The sequence below is a fragment of the Podarcis pityusensis genome, assembly GCF_964106645.2.
Source record: "Podarcis pityusensis genome assembly, chromosome: 1".
NCBI classification, from domain to species: Eukaryota; Metazoa; Chordata; class Lepidosauria; order Squamata; family Lacertidae; genus Podarcis; species Podarcis pityusensis.
This window is the reverse complement of record NC_138028.1, coordinates 22,192,279-22,204,373: the sequence shown is the minus strand read 5'-3', so window position 1 is coordinate 22,204,373 and position 12,095 is coordinate 22,192,279. Positions and strand designations below refer to the sequence as shown.

General features: G+C 42.5%; 1 protein-coding gene across 1 annotated transcript in view; it reads right to left on the bottom strand.

Moving 5' to 3' along the window:
- Positions 1-1,948: 1,948 nt before the first annotated feature.
- Positions 1,949-12,095, bottom strand: part of ITPK1 (inositol-tetrakisphosphate 1-kinase) — a 129,115-nt gene continuing 118,968 nt past the window's right edge. Inside the window, exons 9-10 of the mRNA XM_080991471.1 lie at positions 10,255-10,417; positions 1,949-7,206 (exon numbers count right to left, since the gene is read on the bottom strand). Coding sequence (XP_080847597.1) covers positions 6,887-7,206; positions 10,255-10,417 — 483 coding nt within the window. The 3' untranslated portion in view covers positions 1,949-6,886. The remainder of the gene's footprint in view (positions 7,207-10,254; positions 10,418-12,095) is intronic.

Here is a 12,095-nt window from a genome sequence, read left to right as displayed (position 1 = left end):
CAAAACCATTTAGTTTTTAATGAAAGTAATTTTGTGAATGGGAACATAAGAATCACAACACTCACACTTGCTAACACTACAGAAAGTGGCAGAGAATTATGAATGTTCTTTTGCAGCCTTGGAAGGAGGAGGAAGCTGGTCCCGAATGAGGCGAGCTTTGAACTGGGAACACTGAATGTCAAGCATGCCTTAAAAAACCAAAACCCACAACAATTCCTGATTCATCAAACAAAAGATGTGAAATCCCAATTACTGGCAAAGATTAGTCCAGTTTAATGGGGTCTTTATTGGGGATCTCACTCGAAAGGGTGCACTTGAGCCACGTTTATAAACACTGAGGAAGGCAGGGATCTAAAGAAATAAATAATTTAAAAAATACATCTAGCATAGATTTTCATTTTTACAGCAGACTTTTCTTTTCTTTACAAAAGAGATGAAGACCTCTTATCATTCATATACAGCCTCAAATATAGAAGTCACTATTTTATACTTACATATTTGCAATGTTCAGATACTACACAAATCTCTTCACACCCTGAAATGTTGTATCAGGAAGTTACTGTGCAAGCAGGGGAAGAGAAACGTGAAATGCTAAAAAGGAAGACGTGATTCCTCTCCCTACCACACACACCAACACACAGAAATTTCACTAGCTTTGCTCATTAGAAATTAAGACAAGCCTTTTTGCCGCCTTTTTTTTTAAAGGAAGGAATTAAACTGAATTAATAAACACTCAAGAGTTTGATTTTCAAGTCATCCATAAGTCAATTATGCTGTTAAGCCCAGTGTACAAAAAGCAGCAGATGCGGGGGGGGGGCACTCTGATGTATCTGGCAAACACAGGCTCTAGCCTAAGAAAACTTGCACCCCTATATATTTAGTAGTGTTTGAGGTGCCACAAAACAATGTTATTGTTCCTGGACTGTTCCAATTTAGGTGGCAGGTGAATTTGCTTCACTGAGTGCTCTGCCATATAAAAAAACAGAACGCTTCCAGGCAGGCAGGGAGGTGGCAGCGAAAGGGATTTTCACCTAGGCAGCTCCTTAATAATCTAGTTTTCTATGTACCTACAAACCTGCTGCCTGAAGCAGTTCAGTCCAGAAGAGTTTTAGCACATGACCTTTTTGCTGCTCTCCCCCAGGGAAAACTGCTCTTTAGAGCTCAGTCGGAGCAAATGGCAATTTTGGTCTTCTCCAGATTGATGTTTGCTCTGATTTAGCATCGGGTTTTCCCTGGGAAAGGAGCAGGGCAAGGGGGGAAACTGTTCAGACCCATGACTAGAAAGGGCTGGGCGAGTGGGAAAATTCTTAGATCCATGCTCTCTAGGTATGGGACACAAGCCCTGGGTGAAAGAAGGAAAGTTCATATGGATTTGTTGGTCAAACGTGTGCTTTTGATCACAGGGGCTAAAAAAGCAGCAAGAAAAGGCTCAGCGGCTTTGAAATAGCAGCACTCAAGTCGTGCTACAGGTTGTTATGTAGAAATTATGTTTTTTTAAAAAGAGACGGCTCCTCATAAAAGCTGAGTTTTAATATTAGAGCTGCAAGGTTAAATTATTTACCTGCCCAATGAAGTAACATTTTGCTTGACTAAGAAGATACCCCCAATATTTTTAATACAAGTAGTTGAAATTGCAGATTGAAAGCATAGTAATAACAGAAGAATTCCTTCTCTTAAGAAATTAGGAATGTCTCGTCTAAACTGATGCCTGATGCACACATGTATGATTAATTAAAAATAAAGCTTTTTTGATAGGTGGAATGATAGAATCATGGAAATGACCCTATAGATCATCTAGCCCAACCCCCTGCAATGCAGGAAAATGCGCCCATATAGGTATCAAACCCATTACCTTGGCATTATCAGCAACATGCTTTTTTTAAATCTGCAAATTGATTTAATTAAGAACCAATGAACTAAAACTCATGATTAAACCAACCAAGACAGATGACAGACGTAGTTTTTATTGATTAAATGGCCAGCATCCACCACCACTTGACAACATTTTCCAATCACACAAGAATGCTTTTGAAATCAAGTGTCAACCAGGGTGTGATGGGTGTGTGGGGGATAACAGAGGGGTAAACTCTTGTAGTTTTAAGTCAGCCACGACAATAATAATAAATCAGGCATATGGATAACGTAGCCCCATGTAACTCCAATGGCTGATTTCTTTAAAGTACAGTTCAGTGCCATGAATAATTTACATAAATTAGGCTATAACATTACAGCAGATTCTGAGAAATTCTTTACTTTTGACTTATTTTGCACACTACTGGGAGAGCATGGCAGCGCTCATGGCAATGGCATTACATTCACACTGAAAGAGCTAAGTTTTATATACGTTTATTTCTAGAAGGAAGGGCTTTTCAGAACTGGGGGGGCGAAGCTGAATGGGCTGTGGATTTATGCCCAAGTGCACTCTGAAATCTTTCAATCCATATGTACACAAAACACTAGCGTGAATGTCTTCTTTCTGTTCATACAAGGATGGGCAAAGCCCCTGTTTCTGTAATACAAAAAAAGCCAAGTGGCTGCCTTCTGACAGGGCCTTATTTTAAGCGTGACATTGCTAAATGCACACAAACATTAACGTTCTCAGGCAGTCCGAGAATTCTTTGCAACTTCTGTTAAAGATGTATCTACTGAACAGCAGCAGCAGCCGTTCAGTTAGCTGTTCTCCTTGCCAAAGGTATATGTGTTAACCCTTGGTCCTGTCCCACTGATGGCTGTGATTGCCTTTCATTTTAAATTAAAGCAACATTTATGCATAAATGCGTAGGTTCCCCCTTCCCCAAATTTACAAATGTTTGAAGAACAGTAGCAAAACAAAAACAATTCCCCCCTGACTCAGTAGCAAGACTGTTCCAGGGCTTGGGTGTATCCGTGACAGCTCTGGTGCTAGCCAATAGGTAACCAACACTGGCCTTTCCTTGTTCCAACTGAACAAGGAAAACCTGCTGGACGATAGCCCTATTCAGGCATAAGTTCTCTCCATGCATAAAGAAACAAGTGACTCAGTGCATGCTGCCAAACTGTACCCCTTCCAAAGCATCACAATTACCGTGTTTAGAGCACTCCACAAGCACAATCTGCAGCGGGGAGCCTCCTCTACCAATCATTTTCAGCATTTAGATCCCTGGTTATATACTGGAGTGGGACGGCACTTGACAGCAAGCTCTCACTCACATTTGTTTATGCATTCAGTAAAAACGGTGCCCAATAAGGTGTGTGTGTTTCCTGTAAGACAGAAAAACGTACAACTGTTTTCACCCTATGTATGACAAGGAATATCACGCGTACTTTCGGACTGTTAAGCACACATACAAAACTGTCACTGGAAACTAAAATCTGGAAGCACCTCAAATACGGGTTCAAGAGTTTTGATGCTCCTGTGGCCCATAGATGAAAAGTTCATTTTATACTGATGTAGCTTTATTTTTTAATAACATTTGCTAATTGCTCTGCAATTTGAAACAGCACACCCTTACTTCCCCAGCACTTGTGTGAATTAGTTGCATTCCTTACTCATGCCATATGGAAAGACTGATGCAGAGAAGCCTGAGGAATTCATTTTCTGCGGAATCCACTGCAAACTGGTTATCCTTTGGAGTTTGCATTTCTCCAGATTTTGAGATAAGAGATCTCAGCTCAAAAAAAACATATGGAAATGCTTTTTTTAAAAAGTGTATTTTAGTATTATGTAAGTTTAGAAATGCACACACACACTGATGTAAAAGAAATGTTCAAATATGTATTTTGTGATAAAATACATATTTAAAAATAAATCTTGTGTGGTTTAAAACAAAAATCATTGATTCATGCGGACACGGGAACAGGCTTATGAATGAACATGTGTGAAATTGACATAGACCAGAGTTGGACTGATCCACCATCCGTAGTTTGACCCAAGATACTGACAGGCAAATGTCATACTAACAGAACTACAACTTACTTGCTGATCAAGCCAGTTGTTAATACCATCTTGTTACAGAATATTTGTAGGATATGAAACTTCAATAAACTTCAGTTATAGCCATGGGAGGAAAGAGGCTGGTCACCTATTTGGCTACGAAACTTAAATTAGGTTCCAGCGGTAGTCAAGATTTGGACTGCATTTTTGTGTTAAAACTTCAAAGAAATTACAAAATTTATTAAATAATCATTTTTAAACAAATATTAAAATGCACAATTATATTTCAGTAGTTTATTTTGGAGAAATGAAGCAGTGCAAAATAGGCCAACCACAATTTAGAAGGCAGCCGCGAAAATAATTCCTTGCTTATTATTAAATCTAGCAAACAGCATAAATACACTGTAAGTGGATCCAATACTCAGATTCATGTAAACATTGTTAGTTTTGAAATGTTTCCCCATTACTAAACCAGACCGAACAGACTCTTCTTCTAGCTTGCTCACCCCTTAACTCAAATTTAATATTGCCACTTCAATTTTTTTAAAAAGGTGGTGGGGGGGGAGTAATAATTAAAAATGCTCCGTAAGCCAGTGATGCCACAGTACCACAATATATATCATGGTAGACTGCTTGCTCCCTGAGGACATCTGTGGCAAGAACCCATGACTCTTCCTGCTGCTCACAGCCCATAATGGTAAGTAAAGCAAAGTTTGTGACAGTACATCACATTGCTGGTTTCCTGACTCATGTCAACGGCAGCCAATGAGGTGGCACAGGGTTTGCAACACTAAACATGATAACATCACAAACCTAGTATTACTGAACATTACAGGCAGAGAAGGAGGGGGAGAATCAGTTGCTTTCAGTGATGCTTCTCACCAAGATTAAAAGGGTTTTAGAGAAATACGTTCTGTTTGCATTCATTTATTTTTTTTACATCACAAACTTTGAAAAGGCTTCCTGCAACAGGAAGAAAATCCACGTTTGACCTACTTTTCACTCCCGCCCCAAATGCATGTTTTAAAAAAATGCACAGGCAAATCCGTACAATTTGTTTTGATGCCTCCACAACAGCTGACATGGGAGGAAGATAATTATTTAGGATTGCTGTGGCCTAAATTTCGTACGGAAAGCGCTAGCGGTCTCTCGTGGAAAATAGTTTACCAAGGATAGCCTCTTTCAGAGGGTGTGGGGTGGCTAATTAAGTTTATTACTTTCTTGTGGCGTTCTATAACGGAGTTTATAAATGAAACGCAATCATATAAGTAAAGTTAGCATTCTCTCCCCAACCCACCCCCTGCTGCCCTCTAATACCAACACTTATAAACCTTTCTCCAAAAAACACACCCCTATGGTTGGGCAGGGTGAACACTTGTCAAGTCTCCAAAATGTGTGTGGTCATTCTCCCACTCTGGTTCTTCCCATGCCCCAAAATTCATCAATTGCTCCCCGTTTCTCTTTCTTTATTGCATATCCAAACATTATTGGGACCAATGGGTGGGGTCCTTAAGGCCAGTTCATATTCTTTTAGCGTTAACAGTACATCAAAGCAACATGTGACATGTGAAGTGGCTGGCAGACATGCATGATGGACATGCTCCGTTCCCCTGAAAACCATGTGTGCTGGGAGAGAAAACACATGTACAGCCTGGGCCACAGGCTGGCTTGCATGCACACATATCCTCTTACCATGCACTCACCATGTGTGAACTGGCCTAGGGAGCTACAATCCATGTAAATGCTCACTCGCTCCATCGGTATCTAAGCCCAATATAAGACCTTACTAGCGTTTCCTTAATTAAACGACTTAGTGATTGTTTCAAAAAGGAAGAAGCCCACAATCTCACCAACAATGCCATCTCAACATCCTGGCCAGTTCCATTAATTTTGGTTTAAGATTCGGAACTGGACAAAGGCGGACAAAATTCCTGGCAGGAGAACTGAAAGGAATTGTGTGCTGAAAGAGTTTAAGGTGCACTTTTGCTTTGCAACCAGGTCCTAAGGTATAAGCAGGCTGTGAAATAAGTTATAGATTCTATAACATTGCCCTAATGACAACGAGAGGAGGTGGGGAGAGAACGAGAGAGACAGCCAAACACAAAGAGTGACTGGGTTGGGTGGGTGGGTAGTGTAATGAAAGTTGCCACCCGGTTTTGTTTTTTTGTACAAAGTTCTGCCTGTTGAGTAAAACGAATAATGGGGAGTAGTGGTCACAAAACTAGTTGACCCTTTGCAGTCTCAGGATCAGCAAAGCAGCAAGAAAATTTTAAAAGGCCTGGTTGAAAAGGATTGTCCCAGATTACTCCTGTGCCAAATACAGCAACATTCATATACGCCAAAGGAACAAATGGCAGTGTTGCGTCGATCAACGCCAATAAGAAATGTACTGGGAAAACAGACTGTTCACACTTGCCAAGTACATAATTTTCTTATGAGAGAAGGGGGAACATTTTGCAACTGGCCCTAACATTAGCGTCCATCAAACCAAAACTAATTCTGGGCATGTAGGTTGTGCCCTAGTCCCGAATCCTTTCAAAGCACCCATGGACATTTGTGCTTAACTCTTTGGACTGGTCTGGGAAGGAGTCACGAAGAAGAACTGGCATGTGCAAATTTTCAAATACAATCCTTATCGATTCTGTGAAGTTCATCCTTGAAATTCTGGTCATTACTAATCACAAAGAGGAAAGGAGTGGGGGGGACAGAGACTCCACCCTCCAACATTAAGATCTAGTGTTTAAGACACACACACACACACACACACACACACACACGTACGTATGTGTAAACTCACTACAAATCTACAATAGGAATCTGATGAAGTGGACCCAGATCACTAATTTTGTTTTTCATTTCCAAAATCACGCTGAACCGAGAGAGATTTGTTTCGTTTCGTAGTTGCATTACCAACCATCCTGCTCTGATCCTGGGGCCTATAGAGTTTTTTCTTAGTCCATGGCACTAATTGGGTTATTGAGAGGAAGCTTTTGTTGCCAACGTAGCAACGCAGTGTTGCTGGAAGCTAGGAGACACTGCGGAGTTGCAGCCTAGTCTCTGGTGCTGAAGCTTCACGGAGCTGTTGGTCTCACTCTCCACAATCCAGGAGTCTTTGCCCGCCAGGCTCCGGCAGCCCATGCTAGCACAGCATGTCCGCTCTCCCGCTAGGCTGTTGCTCTGCTCTGTCAGGTGCTTGCTGCGACTTAGCTGCGACACCTCCGGAGACTGCCCCTGCAGGACGGTAGCTATGTGATTCAGGAGGTCTGTGAAGAACTCCGAGACACCCTCATAACCTGAAAAAGGAATGGGAAAGAGGAACAGTCAGGCATGGATGTCTTCCTATTAGACTAGCTCTTTCTGTAAGTTCTCCCCATTCTTCTTCTCACCCTGTATCAGGGACTGGACAGAGGAGGAATGGTGGAGACCACCTCCCCGTCCTCCTGAACCTTCCAGAGAAGAGGAAGACAGTATAGATTCACAACAGTGGTTTGATGAAGGTCACGGCTCAGAGGCAGATGAAGAGCAGAGAAGGGCAATAATGGGAGAGAAGGAGGAGGAGGGGGAAGCAGACGCGGAGCAGCTGGCTGACACATTATCACTAGAAAGCCTTCCAGACCCCCCTTCTCCCAGAACCCGGCAAGCATTGAAAGTAGGTGAGCAAAGCGCTCATAGGCAAATGGCCTTAAGCGGCCACTGTAAGGTGGGTGGTGCTGTTGACAATTGAGGAGAGGGGGAGTTTACTCGGAGCAACGCCATTACTACAAGAGGCTACATTTCTAAGCCTCTCTCTGTGAATACTGAATAAAAGTCCTTGGTAAAAGCTTCCGTGTCTTTCTATTCCTGGCAGCCTACCGGGGTGTGTGTGTCAGATTCCCTGATGCCTGACACCCTGCAATACACAGGGACAACAGCTTAAGAAGTGATTATTTATGGGGGAGGCTTCTGGTTCTGCTCTGCCTTAATGGAGGCAGTCCCCAAGGCAGTGGGAGATCATAGGCGAAGGAAAAACAAGGATGCTTGAGGGCAAATGATCCTTGTAAATTCCCCCCCCCCCCCAGGGACCGGGGGGGGGGGGGAGAGGACTTCACTCGCAGTTCGTCTTGGTACCTGGCTCTTGTTCTGGCATGGAACACAGAATTTTGGAACACAGAAATAAAGAAAATCATCAAATCTAGTATGCGGGGGGGGGGCACTTTAACTAAATTATATATAATTCGGTACTTGAATGATTGGTATTAATAATTGTATTATAAATTGGTACTGTTATAATGAGGCTATTATTGGACTGCAATTGAAAACTAATAAAATTCCCCCCTTTAAAAAAGGGGATCATTTTTTGTGGGAATGTAACAGTCGAATTCTAAGCTATACTCCTAAAAACATACAGCGGAGGACTATCACTTCGGTTTGCATGCTCAGGTGGTTTTGTTCTCAATAGTGCTGTCCTTAAATTACAACCCTTAATTCACCTCGTGATTCCTTTACTCGCCAAAGAGGTCACTGCAAGAGAGGGCAAGAGAGTTAACCTAAGGCTCTTGGACCAGTTCTTTACCCTCTTTGGTGAAACCATACTATGCAGGCCATTGTTAGGAATATTGAGGAGGGCAGACAGTGCTCAAGATCCATTCCTAACCATGATGCACCCAGAACAACCCAAGCCAAAAGGTCCACGGTGGGACCCTGATTATTTTCCCTGCCAGTGTGAGCAAAGGTAATCCACTCATTTACTAGGAACTGGCATTTGCAACTATTTTCCTGGGCCAGATCTTTTTCCCTTTCCCTTTCTGTGTTGTGAGAGAAGATGAAGCAGGAGATGAATTAGTAAGAGGACGTGTTATGTTCTCTGTGAGAAGTCACATTGGTACATTTGAACATTGACTACCATCTCCCCCTTCCTACCAAGATGGCTTTGTGTTTTCTGAGTTTGAGGAGCATAGGTGCTTCTCTTGCATGGCTCAAGGGTTTAGTTCTCTAGAACTTCCCTCCAGAAGCATGGGAGAAGAAATCAGTTACCTAGGTTAGTTGTCCCTTAACCCATTCCTGATACATTCACACATGGAACTGAACCGAAGTATTCCTACATCCTTTTCCATTCTCTCAATGAAAGTTCCTGATGAAATGGGGATTCTAATTCAAAAATCAAATCTTTCTTTCTTTCTTTTAAGTATAATTCAGACCTCCTACCAAGTGATAGAGGAGCATTTCACTGGGTCTGCAATTTTAAGCAATCTGAACTACCTTTCAGAGCAAATATATAATTATTCTTTGGATCTCGCAGTTTTCTGAAATCTGGATATGGTTCTCAGCTTATAAAACATCCAAAAAGGCACTTTTGAAGATAGAATACATTTGAAAATGAGTACAAGGAGATAAATAGTATGCAATATGGATTTTCATACAGGTTACAACGTGACTGGAGGAGGGGAGAGCAGTAAAGTGTCTTTAGAGCACTTTAAGCACTAAAACATCTTAGCTGGAACAGCCCCCAAGTGTCTGATTGTGGAAGGAAGGGCAAAAAGCACATTTCCTCTCTAGAGGTGATGACATCAAGTGCCATAAAGCAAAGCAAACCCACCATGTTCCTAGCTGCAATATTTTAAAGTGAAATTCTTTCCCAGAGAATGATAAATCCTCATGACAGAATAAAGCAAACATGGGATAAAGTAGGGGAAACCTGGATATTTTTAGGTGCTATACTTAGCAAGAAATGTTAATCTAAATACAGGAAACATATCCTGAAATTGGTTTTTGTTGTGGTTAAGAGATTTCAATTCATAACACCAATTTCTCATTATCAATGAAACTCCGGTTTCTAGTTTACTGCTGTCCAAGTTTTCCCTCTCAACCTCCCGCCATCATAGTAGGAACATTGCAGGGAAGGTGAGTGCTGCTCCACTGTTTCCTGCAAAATCACAAAATGCATGGACATTACATGCAAGTATAAGCATGACTGGGGAAGCTGATTGGGTCGCTTTCCAGAAATGTATATGCTGGTGTTAAAGAAGTATCTGTACTCACATGTGATGTCCAACAAAGTCGTCCTGTTGACAAAAGGACTTCTGTTGCGCAACAAAACTTCCCCTCACTCTCTTCTCGTGCGTCCCCCAAATCTGTTCTGGGTTCCCCCCCCCCAACACGTCACAGCAGATTTGGGCTGGGGAGAGGAGAGGAAAGGCAAGTGCCCTTGTGCAGCGGAAGTCCTTGGGCGAATGAGACCGCTGCAATGAGTACAACCCATTATACATTTGCTGCAGAAGGTGGTAGTGAAATCACCTGTATTTTCCACATCCATCGTAATGTTTGCAGATGCTCTCATACGCTATGTAGCAGCCTGCTCTTACCTGGGAATGCATTTATATCGATGACAGCATGCTGACCAGTCTGGTTGTTAATGATGATGTCAATCCCAAAGAGAGAAACACCCAGGGCTTGCCTCAGTGTCTTCGAGATTGCCCGAATGACGTCATCATTCGGCCTCTCAAACACACCTTCTATTTTATCTAGCTATAAAGGAGAGGGGAGAGGGAGGGAGAGAGAGAGAGAGAGAGAGAGAGAGAGAGAGAGAGAAAGAAAGTTTTAAAACTGGAGTGTATGTTTTGTCTTCAAGACAGTTTCCTATTTTACTGCTGGCAGAATTTTTTATTTTTTAATCATTGATTAATGACTATCATGGAAGAGTGTCTTTTCTTATTTTTAATACTCTATGGTAACTGTATTATATATTGCTCTCAGTTATGAGACTTTAGAAGAGGGAGGTTATCTGATGCTCATAGGATGACCTCAAAGCCACGCACTCATGGAAAAGTTACGATGGACTTAGTTACTCGTGTAATTTTTTTAAAGGTTCAGGTCTAGTGCTTTAAGTGGTAAACATGCACCTGGGCCGTTAGCACTTCAAGGGAAAACAACAACTACTAATACACCCTTATTTTAAATGACTTCTGAGTACAAGATCAACCAACAAGCTGTATCCCACAGATTTCTTCTCTCCTCCCTCCTACAAATTCTTGTATGCCCTAAAAGTCTGCCCCAAAACCCCTGAAGAAGATTTTGAGGGGCTGCTGGGGCAAGGAGAGGAAGGTGAAGAACCACTGAGCAAGCAATATCTGTCTTTTTGCACCATGGTAGCAGGGTGCTAGGACGGAAGCGGGCGGCACAGTGGCAGCAAGTCAGGCGGCACATCTCACTTCACCTCTAGCGGCCACATGGCTGCTGAATAGAGTAATGATAGACACCAAGTTGCACTCCAGATGTTGTTGGACTTCAACTCTCAGCAGGCTCAGCCAGGACAGCAATGGTCAGGGAGGCTGGGAGTCGTAGCCAAGTGAAACCACACAGGCTAGCCTTACAACTGGAGTTTAGGGCAGTGGGACCAACTAATTCACTCTTTTGTCCCATTTCCTATTGTGCAGCCAGTGCAAGCCACATCTGATATCTAGGACATGAAAGTGACTAATCAAGAAGGGGTCTTACGGACTAGGAGAAAAACACAAATACAGGGGAACCTCGGTTTTCGAGCATCTCAGAAGCCGAACGATTCAGAACCCGAACACCGAAAACCCAGGAGTGAATGCTTCTGTTTTCAAATGCGCCTCAGAAGTCGAATGGCTTCTAAGGCGCATTTCTCCATTTTCTCAATGGAATTCGCTGATCGCCCATTGCACCACGGTTGTCAAAGGTTTCGGAAGTCAAATGGTCTTCCAGAACGGATTACGTTCGACAACCGAGGTTCCGCTGCACATTTATCCTCCCATAAGTGACCGCAGAGGGAGTGGACCTTAAATTTCTCAGAGCTGAGGTTCACTGCTCAAATTGCTCCACTGTTTACTGTTTCCTTTTTATTAATTCAAAAGGACTGCATTATTACATCAAGTGTCAGAAAAACACTTTGTTGCACTGTAACCCATTCTCCATTAATGCCCTTCAGTCCACTTCTCAGGAGTGCTGTGGCGAATTACTACATGTCCAGCACCCTGATTTGGGGGGGGGGGGGCAACCACAGTGCATGCATCACATGCAGAAAACCCCAATCCATGGCATTTCCATTTAGCTATAAAAAGGAAGAAGAATAACTATCACGTGCTGAAAGGACTTCGCCCAAGACTCTGGCGGCCACTGCCAGTTACAGCAAACAACAGTCTGACTTGGTATAAAGTAAGTTTCCTACATTTCTGTGACATAA